Source organism: Falco cherrug, chromosome 2 (genome assembly GCF_023634085.1).
Source record: "Falco cherrug isolate bFalChe1 chromosome 2, bFalChe1.pri, whole genome shotgun sequence".
Taxonomy (NCBI): Eukaryota; Metazoa; Chordata; class Aves; order Falconiformes; family Falconidae; genus Falco; species Falco cherrug.
This window is the reverse complement of record NC_073698.1, coordinates 21,601,267-21,624,675: the sequence shown is the minus strand read 5'-3', so window position 1 is coordinate 21,624,675 and position 23,409 is coordinate 21,601,267. Positions and strand designations below refer to the sequence as shown.

The 23,409-nt window shown below is 38.8% G+C and overlaps 1 protein-coding gene across 1 annotated transcript in view; it reads left to right on the top strand.

Annotated features, from left to right (window-relative positions):
• MIPEP (mitochondrial intermediate peptidase) overlaps positions 1-22,663 on the top strand; it is an 80,973-nt gene extending 58,310 nt beyond the window's left edge. The window contains exons 17-19 of the mRNA XM_055701636.1: positions 12,497-12,618; positions 13,396-13,469; positions 22,423-22,663. Of these exons, the coding sequence (XP_055557611.1) occupies positions 12,497-12,618; positions 13,396-13,469; positions 22,423-22,517 (291 nt within the window). The 3' untranslated portion in view covers positions 22,518-22,663. The remainder of the gene's footprint in view (positions 1-12,496; positions 12,619-13,395; positions 13,470-22,422) is intronic.
• The last annotated feature ends 746 nt before the right edge of the window (positions 22,664-23,409 follow it).

Here is a 23,409-nt window from a genome sequence, read left to right as displayed (position 1 = left end):
ATGGCATGCTCAGTATATAAAATAGGAGGAGTTGGCTGGGGTTTCTCGGGGACTGGCTGGGCATAGGTCAGTGGGTGGTGAGCAATTGTATTGCACACCATTTTGTTGTTGGGGTTTTCCCTCCCCCCCCTTGGGTTTTAAAAAATTCCTCTCTATTTCTCTTTCATTACAGTTGTTGTTGTTATTATTCGTGGTAGTCCTTTTATTATGTTTTATTTAAATTATTAAATTGTTTTTAACCCCTGAGTTTTACCTTTTTCCAGTTCTCCCCATCCCACAGCAGAGGGGAGTGAGTGAGCGGCTGTGTGGTACTTAGTTGCCAGCTGGGGTTAAATCATGACAATCAGAAAGAAGGCGACTGCCAGATACTTGCTGGAACTGGAAAACAGCCAAGTATGATGAATCAAAAGACATTATGTAGTTATCAAAGACTGAACTAAAAAGGCAAACTATCCTGATGTAGAAAAGGTTTGGTAATAAGGGACTAAGCCCTTTAAAGACCTGATTAAAATCATATAACATAGAAATCATTATATGACCAGAATACAAAGAATAAAAGAATTCAGAAAAAAAAGGCTAGAAATGCTGAGTTGCAAAACTCAAGTAGTGAAGGTAATAAAATTCCAGAACTACTAAAGAAGTAAGAGGTGAGTCAGGGAGAGAGCAACAACAAATGTCAGAGAAAGCAGAAATATTCCATGCCTTTGCCTCAGTGCTTTTTAAAAAATAAATGAATTTTGATTAGGTAAGGAATGTGCATAATTTTTGAGACAGAAAGAAACACAACTGAGATAAAGGAATGAAAGAGAATAATTAGATTTGATGAAGTCAGGTTGTCAGAATATTTAAGTTTATCAAAGCAGTCATTGACATGGAGAAATTACCACTCCTAAACTCATGAAAAAGTGGTAGTTATGATAAATACTCTTATGAAGGGAGAAGAATTTAGGAACTGTAGACTAATCGTTCAGACTTTGTCACTCAAGAAGTAGTAGAACCAATTGCTAAGTAGCTCATAAACACCTTGAGAGCAATCAAGTGAGCAAAATAACCATGGTTTTGTAAGAACCATCTGAGATGGAAAAATCCACTTTTCTTCTTAAGAAGTTGATTGATCTTCAGAATACGAAGGATGTGGTTGATAGAGTAACTCTAGAATTAGCAAGCTTTTTCTGACGCTTTCAAATTGTAACTCTGCAAGCAAACTGTATAGAGTTATGGCTGAGGCAACATGTGGAAGACATGCTGACAGAGCAGGTGAAAGCTTAGTTCCACACCGGGATGTTGTTAAGTGGAAGTCACCAGAGGTCTGTCCAGGAATTACTGTAGTTCTATGTTTTTGTTAATGATTTGGATGAGAATTTATTGATAATACTTATAGCAGCTCCTTCAGTTGGCAATGATTGCAGAAGTCATGAAAAGCAGAATTTAAATGATCCAGAGAATTTGGATCCAGCATAGTTGGATCACTGTGTCATAAGTCAAGCAAGCACGGCAGAAGACCAGCTTGGCTGAACAAAGAACAGTTGCGGAGCTCAGGGGGAAGAAGAAACTGTATGCTCTCTGGAAGCAAGGTCAGGCTTTGCAGGAATTGTACAGAGCTCTCATTCGTTTATGCAGGGAGAAGACGCAGAAGGCCAAAGCTCAGAGTTTAAACTGGCCAGTTGTTTCAGATGAGAGGGTCTTTTTAAAGTATGTTAATAGCAAGAGGCAGTCTAAAGAAAACATTGGACTGATAGTTGTTGAAGATGGTCATCTGACTAGTAAGGATGAAGAAAAAGCAGAGGCATTCAGTGCTTTTTTTGCCTCAGTCTGTCCTGGGGTACATTAGGAGGAGCATGGCCAGCAGGTCAAGGGAGGTTATTCTCCCCCTCTACTCTGGTGAGGCTGCTTCTGGAGTGCTGTGTCCAGTTCTGGGCTTCCCAGTTCAAGAAAGACAAGGAACTACTGGAGGGGGTCCAGCAAAGGGCTACAAAGATGATGAGGGGACTGGAGGGTCTCCCTGATGAGGAAAGGCTGAGAGAGCTGGGCCTGTTCAGCCTGGAGAAGACCGAGAGGGGATCTTATCAATGTCTACCAATATCTTAGGGGTGAGCATCAGGAGGATGGGGCCAGGCTCTTTTCAGTGGTGCCAAGTGACAGGAGAAGAGGCAGTGTGTACAAACTGAAACACAAGAAATTCCTTCTGAATATAAGGAAGAACTTCCTTACCTTAAGGGTGAGAGAGCACTGGAACAGGCTGCCCAGAGAGGTTGCGGAGTCTCCTCTGGAGGCAATTCAAAACCTGCCTGGACACAATCCTGTCCAACCTGTTCCAGGTGAACCTGCTTTAGCAAGGGGTTGGACTAGATGATCTCCAGAAGTCCCTTCCAACTTTAACCATTCTGTGATTCTAAATACTGATAGACCTTGGGCTGCCAGTCCTCTTCAGCCGGACAACTACAAGTGCAGGAACAGCGACTTTCCATTTGTGGACACTGAAACTGTAAGGGACCAGCTGTATCAGCTGAATGATCACAAGTCCATAGGGCCTGATGGGATTCATCCCAGAGTACTGAAGGAGCTAGTGGATAGATATTGTGGCGGGAGCCCTCTCAACCATCTACCAAAGGTCTGGGGAGGTCACTGCTGACTGGGAGCTAGAAAGTGTTATACCAGTTTACAAAAAGGGTGTGAGGGAAGACCCAGGGAGCTGCAGCCCTGTTGGTCTGACCTCAGTTTCTGGAAAAATTATGGTGAGGATTATACTGGGTACTATTGACAGACATTTAAAGAATACTGGAATCTGGCACGGTCAGCATGGGTTCACAGAGCAAGCCTCGTTTAACTAATTTTATATCCTTCTATGATAAGGTCAGCCACCCAGCAGATGAAGGGATGGCAGCAGATGTAGTTCTTCTGGATTTTATAAGGTTTTTGGTACTGTCCTCTACAGCATCCTTCTGGACAAGCTGTCCAGCTGTAGAACGAGCAGGTTTACACAGCTCTGGGTGAAGAAGTAGCTGAAGGGCAGAGCTCAAAGGTGGTAGTGAATGGGGCTACATCTGGCTCGTGACTGGTCGCCAGCAGTGTTCCTCAGGGTTCAATTCTAGGGCCAGTCCTGTTCAATGTATTTGCCAACAATCTGGATGCGAGAGTTGAATGCATCCTTAGCAACTTTGCTGATGACACCAAACAGAGGTGCGGCTGACTTTCCTGAGGGACAAGAGACCTTGCAGAGGGTTCTAGATAATTTGGAGCATGGGGCTGTGGTTAACGGGATGAAATGTACCAGGTTCAAATGCCAGATTCTGTACCTAGGACGGGATAATGCTGGGCACAAGTACAAATTAGGAGAGGAGTGGCTGGAGGGCAGCCGTGCAGAAAGGGATCTGGGGGTGCTGGTCGGCGGCAGCAGGCTCAACACGAGTCAGTCTGGCTGCCCTGGCCAGGTCGGGGAACACAGCACCCTGGGGTGCATCAAACACAGTATGACCAGCTGGTGAAGAGGCGATTATCCCGCTGGATTCAGCACTGGTGTGGCCTCACCTCAAGTACTGTGGGGCCCAGCACTGCACACAACTTCAGAAGGATGTGAAGGTCCTTGAATGCGTCCGGAGGAGGGCAGCAAAGCTGGTGAAAGGGCTGGAAGGAATGTCCTGTGAGGAACAGCTAAGGGCTTTGGCCTTGTCTAGTTTGGAGAAAAGGAGGCTGAGGGGCGGCCTCATTGCTCTGTACAGCCTCCTGAGGAGGGGAAGGGGAGAGGGAGGTGCTGAGCTCCTCTCCCTGGGATCCAGTGACAGGACACATGGGAATGGTTCAAAGCTGCATCAGGGAAGGTTCAACACTGAACATCAGGAAGCATTTCTTTACCAACAGGGTGGTCAGACACTGGAACAGGCTTCCTAGAGAGGTGGTCAATGCCCCAAGGCTGTCAAGCGTTTAAGAGGCGTTTGGACAATGTCCTTAATAAGGTGCTTTAACTCTCAGTCAGCCCTGAATTGCCAGGTGGTTGGACTAGATGGCTGTTGTAGGTCCCTTCCAACTGAAATAGTCTATTCTATCCTAGTTTGCATTATGAAAGCAACTAATTACGTAAGTATTTAAAGAACAATACATGCCTAAAGAGTGTGCTTTTATTTATGGGATGCTCTTAAAGAACATTGTATCTGGGGGGCTTTATATATTTTTGTATTTGGCATTGAGGACTTATCAGTGGGCAGTGTTGTGTCCTGTAGTAGGTGTCTACGTCTTAAAAAGATGTAGAAAAACTGGAAAAAATACAGACAAGTAGCATTGGAAAGGTAATAGGTTTGGAAACGTGAGCTATAACGGAAGTTGAGGAAATAGAGTTATTTGGCTGGCAAAGAGAACATTTTGTGGGCAAACGTGAGTATGTTCTGGTACTGAAAACCTTCATGAAAAAAATAATTGGCATTGACACTGTCATCCTTGGTTTCTTATTAGTGAGCAGATATTAGGAGGGAAAAATAGTTTAATTTAGAGCAAATATAATTACGGTTAGTAGGTAATCTTTTAAACTCTTGTCAGTCTTTTCCCTCATTTGTTCAAGGAGGAAGCAGACACCCAGTAAGTCTAGAATCTCACTAGTGGTGTGTTTTAAAGAAACCACTGTTGTAGATCACAGGAACAAGGTTCATAGTAAAGGCAGAGAGTCTTCATAGAGGATTGCTTTTCCACTTTTTCTCTCTTCAGTTACTTGAAGAGGCACTGATACTGCTCATATTCCACCTTTTGGAGTGTTTTGAAGAGAGATGAAGTCATATGTCATTACTCAACTTCTTGAAGTTTATGTAACCCCTTCAAAGTAATTTTTTACCTTGCCATGTTGGAAACCAAAGTTGTTTACACAAAGTACAAATCCCTGGATTAGTTTTCATATGAGCCGTCTTAAAAGTATACTATAAAACCAAATTGAAGTGTCTAGGTCTTAGGAGAAGTTTAATAAAGGAGTGCACAATGAACTCTGGGGAAGTGATAGTTCTGTAAATAATCAATAGCTAAAAGCCATTTCTGAAAGATTGGTGCTCTGCTGAGGTCAGCATTAAAGTAGATGCTGAGAGTTTCAAAAGCTGTTAAAGTCGCCCTTCAAGGTTTGTTTAGGTTTCTGTCTTTCTGGAGTTGAGTTCATTTTATGATAAAGAAAATGCTGATAGCAAATACTGTGAAGATTTGTTTTCCGGTAGTAATATGACGCTATTCACAGGGCGACTATCTACAGCAGCAGAGTGTTTACAGATATCATAAGATATGAAGCACTTTTAAGGAAATTATTTTTGCAAATGTTAGCCCCATGAAACTCAAACATACTTTAGCGATAGTATTTACCACGTAGTAGAGCATTTTAAAGAACAGTGCAGGAAGTAGTTGCGTATGTCTCCTGGTAACATTTTGAAATAACTATATGTGCTTTATATATATATATTATACATATATATATATATATATATAAAAACACAGATTGCTTTGTTTAGTTCTCACATTCACATGTTGTCATTGTTCTCCACCCCCCCCTCCCCGTACTGCAGTACTGGAGCTATATTTAAGAGTGATGGATATAACTGAAAGTCTCATTGCCATGAACACAGCCTAGAGGGTCTGAAATGCTCTTCAAATGCAGTGGGAGATTGTCCTTTTTAAAGCTTGCAGCCAAAACAGAAAAGGAACAAGAGGGAGGATCTGTTACCACTCATGCTTAACAGGAGGTGGCAGTTACACTGAGAGGGGGGAAAAAAAGTAGTTTCTTCAAGTTTGTACTGCATTTTGTGGCAGATTCAGGATTAAAATCTTGATCCTCTAAATCCCTGTCTGGAATGGCTTGGCAAAAGATAGTAAATGAGCATTATTGTAAAATAGAAGCTATTTCATCTTCCTGTGTAGGTACAGATAATTTACGTGATTAAGTTGTACTGACAAATAGATTTTTTTAGTTACAATGTTGCTTAAGATATTTCTCATTTTATGGAAGACCTTATCTTCAAGAGCCTTCATGATGTTTGTTTTAAAATAATGTTTTTAAAGGTCAATACCTTAAATTAGGTTTAATTGGTAAAGCAGAATAAAACCCTTGGACTTCAGTGTGAGTCAGTACCCAAAGGAAACTGTGATGATCTGATTGTAGTTATCTTGGGCTTATGAATCTTTAAAGTTTAGGCAGTAATAGAAATTATTAATGGATAATTGAATGGGGTGGGTGTTGCATGTGTAGGTATATGTGTAGAGTTATGTGTTGCAACATGAAGGACTTGTTTGGAAATTGATTGCATATTTCTTATATTTTACTTTAAAGACTAGTTAAATGTTTAATAGTAAGACTGTCTCTCAACTTGTCCAAATAAGATCAGCCAAAGGACACAATATAGAATCAGTTTTCGTAACTGTGTCTTTTTAATCCAAGTTTTAAGGATTGTAGAGCAATGCAGATTATACATACAGCTTTTTGATCTCTGTATTCTTTGTTACCATGTCCCCCTTCCCTGCAGTCACTTTGTGGGGAGGAGAGAAGATGGGAAGAGTAAATAGTTTTAAATAATTTTACTATAAGCAGCTGAAATGCATTAATAGTGTATAAATAAAAATGAAATATTTTTCTTTAAGTAATTCAAAGGCCATATTGTACATATCTAGAAACACCTAGAGTGGTTAATTGCATGTTAAATTCCTTTCCTCTTCCCTAGTGTAAACAACTGCAAAAATATTTACGTTCCTTGCCTTGCTAGATTTATTTATAATCTTGTAATAAAAACACAGAAGTGTTATAAATTGAAATCTTAATCTCTTGCTTGACTCGCTTTTTAAAATAGCAGTGTTGGTTTACTTTGTGCACTCTCCTGCTCCTAACACAGAAATGCATGACACTGAAGAACTGAACAAGTATTGATGTTAGGCAAGTTAGGGGCGCAGCACAAGATGTGGTTTCTTGAAATTAGCTTTCTGTTATTCTAAACAAGCTTAGAAACTGCAGCAAAGGAAGTGGCTTTAAAGCTCTTTATTGGCTTTTTTTATTATTGTGAAACTCTGGAATGATGATGATGATGTAATTCTATAAAACTTAGAGGGGCACAGGCCAAGAATACAGAAAGTAAGTTGACTGAGCAAGCCGCTGCATACCTATGGAGAGAGTTGTTTCTGCCAGTCAGTAAGTGTTCTAGCTTTTCCCCCAAGGTAGCTACTGGCACAAGCAGTTTGCAGACTCTGCACTCCAAAACTCATTAAACTGTTTCTTCAAGTGAGAATGAATTGAGGACATTTTCAAAGCACGCTGTAAACTTATGTAACAGGCTAATATAATAGGAAAAAAAAATCTGTGATTTTTTTCAGAACAAAAGTGAATTCTGTAAGCTGCAAAGCATATGTGAAAATCCTTTTCTCATTTCGTAAGGAAAATGAGTAGTTTAAACAGAAAAGTAGAGAATAAATTCTGCTGTGTGACAATGTGCGTTTCCCAAAATAAGTGCACCCAAGTGATAGAGAATGAGTTTCAGAGCCTGGCAGCCACAGCCTAGGCTTCTGCTAGCAGTGCCAGGCTGCTTGCTTCCATCACTGTGCAGGGGAAGGAGGAGAAGAGGAGCCTTACTGGGAAGCCTCTCGGCTTGTCTGACTACAGGCTCAGTTATTCTGGGAAAGGGAGCATAGAAAAGGTTCGGAGAAGGGCATTTAATTCAAGTAGATTAGCACACTGATTCTGGGAGTCACTGTAATGTATGAACGAGACTGAAATTTTCTGTATGTGTTAACTGGATGTTGTTGCAGTTCTGTGCTGTGAAATCTCTTGAGTATCTTCCTTGAATTTTGAGAAAAGTGATCTGAGGCAGAATGTGGGTCTGAAGAACATGAAAATACGAAGTCAAAGGGAAAAAGTAAGACCAGATCTCCTGGTCATCAGATAATATTTTTTTCTTTTGCTAAAAGTACCTTTTCCCTCTGATATTTTATAATTATACCTGTACAGCTGGTACATCAGAACGGGAAACTTGCTAAGCTAAATGTGAAGCATCCCTCTGATCTGCACCCCACGTTAAATTCACCAGTTTTCTGTGCTGAAAAATGGCTTCATAGTTCTTGACCTGTAACCTGCAGCTCTTTCTGTTGCACCTCCAGCTCCTGCTGTATGAATGGCTGACACAGTGCCAAGAAAACATTGCCTGTGCTAACCTTCAGTGTGCTTGTTTGCGTGCCAGAGTGGTGGTGTCCTGGATTTCCACTAGCCCTGATAAACCTTGGTCTCAGCAGAGGGAAATAACCTGTACTGATTTCCATGCTAATCAGCATTCTCTTCTGGCTGTGAAGTTACCAGAGCCTGGAGCTTCTTGATGTCTCTCAGGAGTTTTCCACCCGTGCTGACAGCTAAATTCAAGGGCATTAGGAGCAGTAATATCAAGTTAGTGCCAGATTCAGGGGTTCTCCACCCAGTAGCCCCCCTGAAGGAAACGAGTTGGCTGCTCCTTTATTAGGTTTCCTGCCAGAATAAGCATTTAATTAAGAAGGGGGCGGGCACAAAATATCATCTCCATCAAAGAGTGTTCCTCATGGAAACTATTCAACAACTTGCTCATTGATGTAATTACAGTGGAACACATTTTGTAATTAGAAGACTTAAATGATGAAAATAGTTTTCTTAATTTAGTGTTGTGTGTTTTCAGGTTCTCACTTGTGTTTTTTGTCTTAAGATGCAAAGCAAAATGGACTTAAATATGCTTTGCAGTAACTGAAGTCACAGCAGAAACTGTTGGAAGAGCATTTTGAAAAGTCCAAGCACTAGTAAAGAATTCCTGTAGTTTGTTTTGTTTTTTCTGTTTCCAACAGATGTAGTAGGATTTTGTAGCACTGATAGCATGTGATTAGTGGAGCTTCATGAATGATTACCTACACTCAAACAAAAGCTAGGTTAGCATATATTAAGCTGTAGGGGTTTTTTTCTTTGGTTTTGTCTTCGTAGAATCGCATCTAAATTTTTCTATCAGATTTTTTTTGTGATAATCTTAATAGTTCTAAATTTAAAATTCAAATTATTGAATCCTAAATTAGTTTATGTAGTCTTCAAAACAGTTTAACTAATGCTACTATATTGTTTGAATTAATGAAGTGGCTTACCTTTTAAATAGAAGATAGAAGTTGTAGTAAATTATTCAGATTTCTCCTAGAGCAGTAGTCCTGTCCTTTCCAAAGATAACAGGATAAATACTTCTGTCCTTTGATTACAAAGGAAGCGTATAATGTCTAGTTTGGGCAAGATACCTAGTTTAAGGTAGGTAAGGTAGAATGAATTGAATCTTACCCTAAGAATGTATCCTACAAAGACTTTTAAAAAAATTCCTGATAAGGTGCAAAAATACAAAAGTATCGGTGTGGTATTTTTGTTTGTTACACAATGGGATGGAAAGCCATTGCACATGGAATTTGGAAATATTTCAGACATGGCTATAAGAGAAGACTGATAATGTTGGTGGAAAGAAGGCCCCTTTAATAACTGCAATGGATCAGTCACACACCTTTATTTCAGTCTGTTGTGTGGGATAAAAAGCAGGCATGAACATGACCTGTGGATGGCATATTATCATAACCCATGGGCTATGCTGTAAAATGCACTGTTTTATAAACTCCTGGAACGGGTTCGTGGAACTTTTTGAAGTAAGTGATTACTCAAGAGTCTTCATTAACTTTCTAGCTGCTTACCAAAAATACATTTAATAAGGAGAGTGCCCTAGTTCTACATGTCTAGCCTTTACCCTTTCCAAAAGGGAAATTGATAAAGTGGGGTGGAGGGGTGTGTGTGTGTTTGTTTTTTATATATGGAGAAATCATTCAGCATTGGAAACAACACCAAGAAATCAAGTCATTTTACATCTATAGCTCTATAGCTAATTTTATTAAAATGGAGTTTTATGCTAAAAGGTGAACCATTTAGTTTTAAATATATTTGCAGTGATGTGTTTATACATCATAGAACTTTTTAAAGGAGTATTAGCCTATTCTTGGGCTTTTTGAACGTTGTATTGCCTAGATCATAATCTCATCTGTATGAAACAAGAGGAGTATTTTAATGCAGGCAGATAGTTCCTTGTGAATTAGGGTAGAGGATGAATCTTAATGTTTAAATATTTTTTTTACAGGTAGCTAAGTCCAGTTTTGGAAAGTTAATTACTAAAACAGCTTAGAATCCGAAGATGTACTTGAATAATAGGTACTGGGTAATGGTGAAATATTGATGATTGGGAGTTCTTGATCAGAAACTTTGTGTGAGGACTGAGAAAAAAGTAGTGACAGGGAATGGTAACATGCTAGAATTATTCAGACTTTAGAGTGGGGAAAATCTGTACTAGTACAAAACCCCAAACATTTTAAAATTGAATATAAGCTTCACTAGGGAATAGCAGTGTTAATAATCAGATTTCCTTGACTGTTGTTTGCAATAAGAAAATAATCTTTGTTGTGGTATGCCTTTGAGGATGGTAGTCATATTACATAACCTGAGCTGTCTAAAAGTGTGTTCCTTACATATTCCAATGAAGGAAGAGAGAGTCATCTATACCTTATCTGTCTTAGGCATCTATCTTAAGATGGACTGACACATCCTCTATTTTTGTTTCCTTTTTGGGATACTGTCCTGTCACCGATGAGTTTTTAATAATTCTTAACTATTTTCATCATGCGTCAAGACCAACAGGAAAATTGAAGACTAGAGACATTTTTTCATCTCCTCTAACTATGTTGCTCCTACTTTAAACTAGTTGTGTAGCCTACCAGTAGAGACTAGATTGCTCACCCATGGCAAATTCCATCTGTTTTGGACACCTGTCTTAGGGTGGAGATAACCATCTTGTTAAAAATAGCTTTTGAATGGCTGAATCGCAGTTAACTTTGAGAACTTTATTTATAGGTGTTGCTCGGAAAAGGGAGCTAAGAACTTTGTTTCTCATCAGCTGTTCACAATGATCTAGATTATAGGGTACCTTTTTAAAAGTAAAAAGACTGATTAAAAGCTGAATAATTTATTTTTCCACCCTCTCAGTTGGTCATTTTTTTTTACCACACTCATAAATCTTTGACTTCGGTAATGGAGAATAAGGTGATGATCAGCACTTTCTTGAATAAAGAAACATAGTTTATTTCAGCTGTCAAAAATCAGGAGGAGTTTGTTACTTACAATGTGATAAAGAATCACAGTCAAAGATAAATAGATCTGAAAAATTGCTAATGCCCTTTCACTTTTCTGTTCAGCTGCCTCAGCATTTCAGCTATTGATTCTAGGATAAGTACAAGCATCTTGAGAGCCCGTGGATTTAAATTTAAAACATCTGTTGTGCTACTTTATTGTTTGGCTTCTAGTTCCTCTTTAAAACTCTGTTTTCTATAGTACATACAAAAAATCTTGACAACAGTCACATCACAAGAATGTTAAGAGCTTTGACTTTGGATAGGAGGGCAAATAAGATATAGGACTGGTTTTCTCAGAGCACTGAAAGGGCAGAGTCAGTTTCTCACTCCTTCATCTATGCATTCATCCATCTTCAGTTCAAAAAATATGCCTGAATCTATTGGGAAACAATGTCTTCTCAGCTTGGACCTGCTTGCCTTTCCACATTGCATCAGAGGTGATGAGATCTTCAACCTTAGAGATACTGAGATTTTAGACAGAGCCCTGAGAAACCTTATCAAAGTTGGGTCTGCTTTGAGCAGAAGTTGGACCACGTGACCTTCAGAGGTCTCTCCAAATTTAAATTACTCTGTTACAGCCAGGGAAATAAAAAAAAAAAAAGTATTTTTATTTCTGAGAAAGTAAGGGTGACACTTCAGATTTTCTCTGCTAAGAAAACGTAAACAGCATTAAGGAGTCCACCGTTACTGGGAAGAGTCATAAAGCCAAGTAACAATACATAAATGAATAACAATATAACTATGCATGATGATCTGCTATATATATATATATATATATATATGCATTTGAAAATGTGCAAAAAAATCTGTTAACAATGACATTGCATGTGGGTGTAATTTGAGTTTTTTGATATACGGGAAGCCATATTTTTATAGTATTAAATGCAAGTCCCTATTATCATTTTGTTTGTGGAAAAAGTTTACAAATTGAACTTTTCCAAGTGTGACGCTGCACTTGCCCACATGGAAAATGGTAAAACGTGGTGTTGCTTGTAATGAAGTAATTGTGGCTTTCTTTAAAGACCAGTGGAACAAAACAGCTATTATCAAATATGAATAATCTTTTTCACTGCTTGATTTTCTCCCCTTCTGGTCCTATTTGTGTATTATTTCAGTTGGGATCAGTGTATTGGATGTACAGTATTTAGGTTGAAAAATGCTTCTTATAATAAAGGATGTGTTCATTCTGGGATTTCTGGTGGTGGTGGTTTTTTTCTTTTTTTTTTTAAACTGTTTGTCATTAATAGTATCAGATTTCTTCCATCATATTTCAGAAAATGCCAAACAATTTAAAGGATTTAAAAGACTATTTTTGTTCTTTTTTGTTTTCTCCTTACAGGCCTGGCAGCTGCGATTCAGTCATCTTGTGGGCTATGGTGCCAAATATTACTCCTACCTCATGTCTAGGGCTGTTGCTTCCATGGTGTGGAAACAGTGTTTTGCTCAGGACCCATTTGATAGGTAAAAACAAAGAAAATATGAAGTAGAATGAAGTGCTACTTGCTTCTGGAAAACATGAAACAGGTCAGATGGGGCTGCCTAGATTAATGGGCTTTTTTTAATGACAGTTGGGTTTTAGCCTTTTTCTTGATTTTAAAAGGATTACAAAACAGGAAATAGACACAGGTATAAAGTGTACTTTGGGACATGTTCATTGGTGCAAAAAAATTCATGTCGATGTTTTAAGATACAGGTGTGCCAGTTTGGAGGCACTGAAATCCACATTTAGATCTAATTAGAGAGCTTGATTTTCATAGATGCCTAATTACTTGTAATTTTCTATTGAAGTCAAAGCAACTGTGGGTATTAAACAAGCTTCATGTCACCAACTTCAAAGCTAAGTATAGCTATCCTACTCGTTCTGCTTTGAAATTAAAAAGTAAATTGTGAGATCACAAATTGTAAGTGTTCTATACCTTAGGTGAGCATTCAGAGCATTGTAACAGAGCAGTTTTTCCCCTTGGAGCAATGAAGGCTGAAATGTTGTTCACAAATTAACTTCTGTAAACACTAACATATTCATATGTATCAAATTTGTCTAGTTCAGTTACTCGTAGTATAATTTTAAATGTACTCTGAATTTGAGGACTCAACATGGAATCAAGGCAGTCATTGTTTCAGGGTGGAAGATTTCATTTGATCTCTGTCTCTGAGTTCTGTAGAGATCCTAGAAGCAAATCTGACTGAAAGCTGAACAGGTTGTGTTTGCAGGTGGATCTAACATCTGTGTTTCTCCAGGGCAATGGGTGAGCGTTATCGTAGAGAGATGCTGGCACACGGCGGTGGAAAAGAGCCCATACTTATGGTTCAAGGTAGAAAAAAAAAATTATTCCCTTGCTCAAGTGGGAAATAATACAACTGCATTTCCTAATTTGGTCTTTTTAATTTGTGATTTTCATTGGATTTATGAAAGAAAACTTATTTAGTTAGTTAAGTGAGCAGGATGTCAGCTTTGTGTCATGATCAGTAGAGCTTGTCATACGTAGAATAAAAACACGCAGATAGTTGGGGTGACGTGTCGGAAGAGGTTGTATTTCAAGGCTGTCTAAAGAGTTCAGAATAAGAGTACCACATACTTGAAGGAAGATGGATGACACAATTTTGTGATACAAAGAACTGTTAACTTTTACATACATGGAATTCATAATGGATCTGGTTATTTCATGTACAAGAATTTGAACTTGTTTTGGCCACATCTTTTTAGCATCTTCAAAATTACTTCACTTGCATCAATACTTTGAGTGTACATTCTCATGAAGTGGAAGAAATATGGTTCATTATTCCTCTCTATACCATACTTGCCTTTTGAATCAGGAAAGTAACTTCTAAAAATCATTCATAGCGATAGCAAAGATGTTATAATTTGTATATTAAAAAAAATAATGTCAGGAGAATGAAATAAGTTTGAGAAACTGCTGAATTTATCTTGACTGTCATTGAGATCATGATAAAAACTTTCCTTTGTAATGTTGCAATATTCAAACCAAACATTTTTGCATTACTGTTGCTATTCATGATAGGAGGACTTGGTAAGCCCTTCATCTGAAGGGGCATCTTTCAGTTTAGTCTGAAGTTCTTAATATTAAGAATGAATATGAATTCATTGGCCTCTGTTCACTTCAGTTTGGTAGACAGGAAGTTGTGGGGATTTTTCTCAGATAAGGAAGACAGTGGTAATGTGTCTGTATTTCATCATGAGATTGGCAGGGTTCCATAACTAGAACATTTCAGTTCTTTGACCTATCTGTTTATATTTGAGGCCATAACCTCTCTGCTCCTTAGATTCATCATATATTAAGCAACTATTTTTTTTCAAGATTAGTCTGTTTATATTTCTGATCTTCAGGGTTACTTTTTTATTTAACATGACTTCGCAAACTTGCATTTCTTTACTGTTCTTGAAGAGCCTGTGTTTGTAACCTCAAAAAACTGTAGCCCAAAACTGTGGATTAGGTAGTTGCAAGACAGGAACGTAAATCTTTACAAGCAAATCCAATAATAAATTGTAAGTCATATGGTATAGAAAGAATGAATGCTTTTAAACACCAGTTATGCTTATCATCTCTTCTATTTCTGGGATGTATTTGGAATTTTACTGAGCATGAAATCTTTCTGGAATGCCCTAGATGCTATGTTGAAGTTGCTGACAGTGTGCTCCCTTTAATCAAATATTATTTGAATGAAGTTTGGAGAATTCATCTGTGGATGGACTTATCAATGGAAGTAGAACTGGCTTTCCCCTTTGCATGTGAGAGAACACAGTAGAACATGGTATAATCAGTTTGGAGTTGAGATTATGCATCTGTTGTTTTGGATAAAACTTGCTATGGAAATGAAGCTAAAAAGGTGGCATCATAGTCCAGGAAATTCCAACTTTATTTTAAGTTTAAAGGAAATCCAAATATGATGAAGTCTGGTAAGATACAGTGAAAGCACACAGACAAGTTTAACTCTTGTAATGCAGTAATTAGATGGTTTAGGCATTTCGATATTCATAGTCCTCATGCTTATAGTCCTCAATTAATTTAGTTCATTGGTGAGTTGTCAGGACCAATGGTGAATGGTTAAGAGGTGATAGCTGTGTAGCCTGGGCTTTGAAGAAGAGAGCAAGCTATATTTAAGGAAAAGTGGTGCCTACTGCAGGGTAGTGAACTTCATGTAAATAGTAGAATAATGGGATCTTTTATGATGTGACCATAAAATCTATGTATAAAATATAGGCAGTTTGATTTTAATTTTTTTTCTTTAAATCAGTAAATCCATAAACCACTAAACAGAACTGTGCGTCACTTAACAGTCAGTAACTGTAGTGCACCTGCTGGTGTGTTTGTTTATGTGTAACAGGAGAACAAGACAGCAGTAACTCCCCTGTGTCAGCGTTAGCATGAATCATACTGGTGAATGTAGCACGGACTATGATTTACAGAAAACAGCAGAGGTTTTCAAGATGTTTTCACAGAATCATAGAATAGGTGAGGTTGGAAGAGACCTCTGGAGATCATCTCGTTCAACCCCACTGCTCAAGCAGGGCCACCTAGAGTCAGTTGCCCAGGACCATGTCCCAGGTGGCTTTTGAGATGGAGACTCCACAACCTCTCTGGGCAACCTGGGCCAGTGCTCGGTCACTGTCACGGGGAAAAAGTGTTTCCTGCTGTTCAGAGGGAACCTCTTGTGTTTCAGTTTGTGCCCATTGCCTCTGGTCCTGTCACTGGGCACCACTGAGAAGAGCCTGGCTCCATCTGCTTTGCACCCTCCCTTCAGGTGTTAATACTCAAGATCTCCCTGAGCTTTCTCTTCTCTAGGCTGAACAGTCCCAGCTCTCTCAGCCCTTCCTGGTAGAAGAGATGCTCCAGTCTCTTCATCATTTTTGTGGCCCTTTGTTGGATTCTCTGCAGTATGTCCATCCATGTCTCTCTTGTACCAAGGAGCCCAGCACTGGACACGGCATTCCAGGTGTGTCCTCAGCAGCTCTGCATGGAGGGGAAGGATCACCTCCCTCAGCCTGCTGGCGATCCTTTGCCTGATGCAGCCCAGGATGCCGTTCTCCTCCTTTGCAGCAGGGCCCCACTGCTGGCTCATGTTCAACGTGGTGTCCACCGGGACCCCCTGGTCCTTTTCATGCGAACTGCTTTCTTGCTGGGTGGACCCCAGCATAAGTTGGTGCCTGGGGTTGTTCCTCCCCAGGTGTAGGACCTTGTTGAACTCTGCCCTGTCATCCAGGTCATTAATGAAGATGTTAAACAAGACTGGACCTGGTATTGACCCCTGGGATACACTGCTAGTTATTGGCCTCCAACTGGACTTCATGGCACTGATCACCTCCCTCTGGGCCTGGCCATTCAGCCGGTTTTTAATCCACCTCACTGTCTGCTCATCCAGCCTGTACATCAACAGCTTCTCTGTGAGTATCTTAGGGAAACTGTCAAACCTTGCTGAAGTCCAGGTAGATAATATCCATGGCTCTCCCCTTGTCTACCAGGCCAGCTGTTCTGTCACAGAAGTTTATCAAGTTAGTCAAGCATGACTTGCCCTTGGTGAATCCATGGTGACTATTCCTGATGATTTTTCCATCGTGCATGAGCCTGAAAATGGTGTCCAGGATTAGCTGCTCCACCACCTTCCTAGGGATTGAGGTGAGAGTGACCAGCCTGTAGCTCCCTGGTTCTCCTCCTTGTCCTTCTTGAGGATAGGAATGACATTTGCTTTTTTCCAGTGTTTTGGCACTTCTCCCAGAGTGATCCCAATCTTATCAAAGATTACTGAGATTTGCCTTGCAGTGCCCTCTGCCAGCTCCCTCAGCACTCACGGGTGCCTTCTGTCAGGGCCTATGGGCTTATGTTATGGCCAGTTTGCTTAAGTATTCCCTGATCTGATCCTCTTCCATCAAGGGTATGTCTTCCTTGCTTCAGGTTATCTCCCTGGCCACTTTTGTATTCTGAATTTCAGTTTTATACTCTGTGTTTCTTTCATACTACTTTAAACTGAAATTTTAAAACATACTCAAGATCATAAAAATAACCGGAATTCATCAGCATATCCTTGCCTGTGCATATTGTGATGTTCATTTGTAGACAGTGCAAAACTTAAACAAGCATGCTTGAATGACTCCCTGGGAAATGAAATTGAGGTGACTCCAGTGTTTTGACAAGTTAATAATTTGATTGTTTGGGATTATTTGAGTTTAAATTATAGAACACACATGATGGAAAAGCTTATTGTATCTTCATACTTCATTGTTCTGTATTTATTACAAAATCCGAGAATTTAAGGAGAAAAGTAAGAACAGTTGCTTGTTCTTTAATTGGTTTGGGTTCAATCAGCTTGTGACTCCTCTTGCTGCATTTTGTCCTTTTCATTATGGATGTTGCATAATACTTGATTTCTCTTTTGTTGGTTTTCATCAGTTGCAAAACTGTGCTCTCATAGCAGATGAGCAAATAGATTCCTGATTAAAGACAGATTCCGCCAAACTTAAAAGCTTGTTGATTTTATTTTTCTTCAGTGTAACAGTCCAGATTCTGTACTCACTAGTGCCGTAGTTCAGAAACCTGAAGTTCCTTAGGCTGTTATTTCAGGCATTTTTAATATATATATAAAAAGAGAAAAGTGCTTTGTACAAGTCTGGCTTTTGGATGCCTGTATGTAGCCTCACTTTTGAAGTGCTTCCATATCTCATTGTGAAGTTAGCCATATTCATTGACTGGTAACATATAGCTTCACAAGCGGGTTTCATTTATACAGTTTCTTTGTTACATTTTCTTTTCAGAAGCTATCTATTGTCTGTCTTTTGTGTTTGGATATGACCCTAACTTTTCATCTTTCTCCCGCGTGATTCCGTAGATGTACTGATTAGGGAAGGTAAAGGATCTGACCTGCCATCCAGTGGAGTTACTGACAAGATTCCTGTTTGGACTAGTCTTTAATTAGAAAACATAATACACTTGTTTTGTTTGGATCTGATTCTCTTGGCATTTGTTTCCATTAAAAAAACCAAAAAAACCCCAACCAAAACCACCAAACACAACGGCTTTATGAAACCTTTTTTAACATTTTCTGAAGTGACCCCTTTTATCTTACCCCTTTGATAATCTACAAAATTCAGAAATAGTCACACATATGGATAGCAGGAGCAATTAAAAAATGAGTAAACAGTGCTTTGTCCAAGAGGCTTGCTTGCTTGTTTTTTGTTGGGTTTTTTTTTTTTTTTTCTTTAGAGAGGAAATACAGTTTGAGAAGAACTTGATTCCTCTGTCACTTTGGGTCAGCCACATGGCTCTTGCAGACCCTCTCATCCCAGGACTACATGGCATTAGGGATTCCAAATTCCTTTAAAGATACGTAACCTAGGTGTCCCTTCCAGGTCCAGTTGTGTGCTGATTGCAGGTCTGAACAAGATTCAGGTGTGGACCATCCCTCCCTCTCTCCCTTGGCACTCCCTGACTGGAGAGAAACCCAGGTGCATAGCCAGAAAGTGAATTGCAGTGTGAAAAGTACTGGGTTGGATGAGCTGGGAACTGAGAGCATGGAACAAATCCTGGAGTGCACTTCTCCTGCAGTTTTGATGCAGTCATATGGCCCTTTGGGTCTCTCAGGAAGTCCTTGTGCAACATGTGAAATTGTGTCTTTGATTTGTTAATGCTGTGTTATATTGCAGACAGTCATACTGTACCGTGTGCATACATGGTAATCAAACCAACCGAATGTGTAAACACACATGCATTTGCTGCAATGCAGTTTGAAACGTTGTTTTTCTGTGCCTCGAATTGTACTTTGTGGAATAATCATGATTTGAAGAGGCTGTGAAAATCTTCAGATAATGATTGTGTGTCTCTTTGAAAGTATAAGAAATCTGCATAAATCCTAAAAGGTGATGTGAATGGCAACATATGTTAAGTCAAGCTACATGGACCCAAAATAATTAGTGTTCTGAAGGGGCAGAGGCCAAATTTTGCCACAGGCTTTATTCTTCTCCCAATTTTCAGTGATTGTAGGTTATAGCTAACCATCTCTCAAAAGGGTGTGGTTAACCACAGTGCTGTAATGTGAAAGAAAACTTCAAAGCAGAGAAGATAAGCTATGCAGTTGCCTTAGGCTTGGGAGAGACTGAGCTGAAATAGGAGTTGGGCTGAACATATAAAATACACTCCTAGATTTTAAAACTGCAACAACCATCAGACCTTGTGGACATCTTACTAAATCATTTAGACTGAAGTGCTGAGTACTTAAAATATATCAAAGCTGATCTTGCTTTGATATATTTTAATGGAGTTTAAAGGGAGACATAACAATTCTTAACACATCAATACAGAGTAAGAGGTTAAAACACGGAAATACCATCAGTGTCTGCTTCTTTTGGAGTTGTCTGCTCTCAAATCTGTAGTTATTTATTTCATAAGGGCATGATCATTTTACTACAGTAGGAATTCTTCAGCAGTGACCTCTGTTGCTCTTCTTCCTTCCCTTGCAAAAGCAAATTCTGCTAGTGTCTGTTTGCGATGTCAGTGATGGGAAAATAACAATGCAATAGACCACTAATGCAAGAAACCTGAAATCTATTTGTATTATCAAAAGCTGGAACTACTGGGTTGGAGGTCATTTGACACCACTATTGCCAAAATGATTTTGAATTCTCCTACACATTTAAAAGATTCGATGTGGAGTCTAAATGAATGTAATTTGTAACAAGTTTTGAGTGAGATTTGGTAAGACTGCATTCAGCTGCACTAAAATATATTCAAGTGTACTGTACTTCATTAAGTTTCTTTTATTCATTTTGTAATATCCAGGGTTAGAATGTTTTTGTTATGATTTGCCATTTTTATGTAAGAGGGAAATTAGATCTACTTGAAGATAATCCCAGCATCAGTCTCTGCTCTTCCCCCTAATCATTATACTGGTAGCTTTTCTTCTTTTGCAGTGTATTGATAATCATAGTTCTAAGAATTGTCCACAGCAGAATAAATTCTAGTGTACCAAAAGAATTAGCTAAATGACATCTGGGATGGCTTTTTTTTATAAAGTCAGTATTTGAAGGGAGTTTTTGTATTTTGGGGCTTGGGGAGTAGTGGTTATGCCTGTTATGGCCATCATTATATTCTCTGTAGCCAGCATTACAGTCATCTCTCCATATTGATATCTGATAGAAAAGGGCATATTTGCTACAGAAAAAAATGGTTCTTTTATAGAGCCACATCTTAAAAATTGGAAGGAAGGAATAATTTCACCAACTTGAGATTCTCAGCTAATCATCCAGGTTTTCTTTCTGGGATACAAGAAAAAGTAGGTTCTTCATAGGTACAATTTGTCTCTTCATAAAGTAGATCTCTGAAAAAGGTCATATGAGTGACACCCGTGAGGGTCTTCCTACAGTTCAGTCTCTAGAAATAGAGGCAGGCAGTTCAGCTGTAAAATCTGAGGCAAAATGAAGCCAAAAAAAGGCAAAATGAATTGCACTGTTGGGTTGGGATGGGATGGCTCCAACTGAGTTTAAGACGAAGCTCCAGTAGTCACGCGTGACAGTACATGTTCCAGTGGGCTGCCATCCCTGTCACCCTCTGAAGACTTCTCTGCACTTCTGAGAAAACTACAGGGAAATACTACGAGTTTAAACTGGAAATTTTCCAAGCCTCTTAGGGAGAAAATATGCATGTCCCCCGGGCAGCCCACTCAGGAACCTAGAGAGGGAGTTTGTAAGAGGCCACGGCTCTCTGGGGAGGTTGGATTAGTAGCTAGTATCTGGACACATCTGTTTCTCAGCACAGCGTACAGCAAGCTATTTTTCATTCTATATTGAAATTCTATATTTTTGAATATTCTATATTTTCATTCAAGCTATAGTTCATTCTGTGAACTAGAAGTAATTCTGTAGCAATTTTACTAACATTAGAGTTTACCAAGTATTTGGAAATAGTAATTCCGTTCTCTTTCATTTTGAAAACAGCTTGATGCAAACTTCATTTAACTGCATTTCAGTCAACCTCTATATAGTAAGAGATTTGCTTTCCTTTTAGTACCAAGTATTAATCTACTGGGTCATGGCAGTTTGTGTTGACACATGCAACATGTTTAAATCAGAACAAAATGGGATTCTGTGAGGTCTTAGCAAGAAAATCCTTTTTGGTTGCCCACACAAAATTACATTGAGCTGGTCTGTTTCCTGGTGGGTTTTGAATCATTGTGTTATAGTAAAAGATTCCAGTCTTCTAGCAGCATGCAATTATAATTTCCACTGAAAGCAAATATTATTAAGGATGTGAAAGAATATAAAATTATGTTCGGTAGGTACACTGATCAGAAAGGGTAGAACAAGGTTATATTTACATTGGCAGTTGTCAGAAAGAACAGAACACTTCAAAGAAGTACAAAGATTAAATTTTACATTATTTGGCAGCTGTGCTTTGGGGTTTTTTTTCTGGTACAAGTAATGCAGTAAATTTCCATATATAATCTTGAAAATGTTGCTAACAGTGAAAAGGCCAACATTAATGCAATATTAAGTACAAAGAAGCATCTGAAAATAATTTACAGGAAATATTCTCGTGCTTTCTGAATACTGGGATTCTGAGGAGGAAGGTGTGAGATTTTTAGCTGCTCTGTTTATAGGATTACCTGACAAAGTACTTGAGTGTGATTCTTCATTATGTGCATTTCCTTGCCTGTTGTTCTCTAGCCATATGCTACAACTAGCAGATGCAATAATTTAAATTCTTAATAAAAGATAAGTCCTGGTGCTGTAAAAAAGCAAAATCAAAACTGCAGTGCACTGAAAATGCTTTTGTGAGGGTATGTTTCATGCCTCGTGAAAAAAATCAGCAGTAATTGTACTTTAAATACTAACTTAAAATGCTTTTAATGTGTGTAACACTTTGAGAAAAGATGTTGTTTTTTCTGGCTCTGTCAGACTTGAGACTCAGTAGATAAGGATTTAGATATCCGCTCAATCACTGATTTATTCCAGTCATTTGGAAATGACTGAGTCTATGCTTACATGGCTGTAAAATTGATATAATTCCCTACTGAAGGAAGATTGCAGTGATAAAAATCAGTCTTGAAACCTTTCAATTCTATGATAACATGTAACAGGTAGCTTGAAGAAATTAAATAATCCCTAGACACTATAATTGCATTTATTTCTTGATGAAGAAACATGAAAGCCATTTCTGTCCAATTGTGACATTGAAAGTTACTTATCAGTAAGTAGTATTATTGACAAAGCTTTCAAGGTCATAATATTCTTGCTAAGAGTCTGTTGTCTTGCTTTTGTAGGTATGCTTCAGAAATCGCCTTCAGTTGAAGATTTTGTGGATGCCCTTGTTTCAGACTTAGACCAGGACTTCGAAACATTTATTATGGACTCATAAAAATGTTCAACAGAACTGAGTTCTCATATGGAAGAATGCATATGTCTTTGTAATTGCAGATAAAATGCGTTTTTGCTTCATGGTGAACACTTGTAACAAGTTTGAATATTCATGATGGTAGAACAGTAATAAATAATTTCATTGGATCGCCTGGTTTCATTTCTGGAGATGATGGCTTTCCGTTGCATAGGAACTTAAGCATGGAATTTGAGAGAACAAATCCTCTAGCATGAATTGTTAGAAAATTTGGTCTTGTTGGAACAGTTGATTCAATAGGGATTGAACTTTTCTTCAGGGTGACTGGAGTGGCATGAATGGTCTTTTGATATGCACATTGGATTCAGTATTAGGACATACCTGTTGAGCGTCATGACCCAGAACTGTTTGCATGTCTCTTTCTCCCGTGCTCATGGATATTCTTTAAACTTGTTTAACCCTGTTCCTTGTGGGAGCTCTGCACTGGGGAAGAGCAAATTGTGTTTGCAGTGGAGGGGAAATTGGAAAGAAAGATGAAGGGGAAAACTAGGAAAAGTATTTGAGATAGGGAACAAAAAGATAGGAGAAGAAAACCTGTGTTCTTACAGGTATGCGGTGGAAAATGTTAGGGTGTGGAGGAAAGAGATACCAAAAAGAGAGAGACAAACGAGTAAAATACGTAGCCCAGAAATGTTTCCTAGTAGAGGATAACATGGAAGGTAGCCATGGTTTTTTTTGTAGCTGCAATGATCCGATGGGTATATGTGTGGCCGTGTTTGTAAATAAAAATAGTATCTTGTTATACGAAGCTGTTGAGCAAGCGGTCTTCAGGTGTAGAACAGAATAGCAGACTTCAAAGCTAAATACAAAAGATGGACTGTTCATTGTATCAGGTCCATCAAAGGGTTGGGAGAAG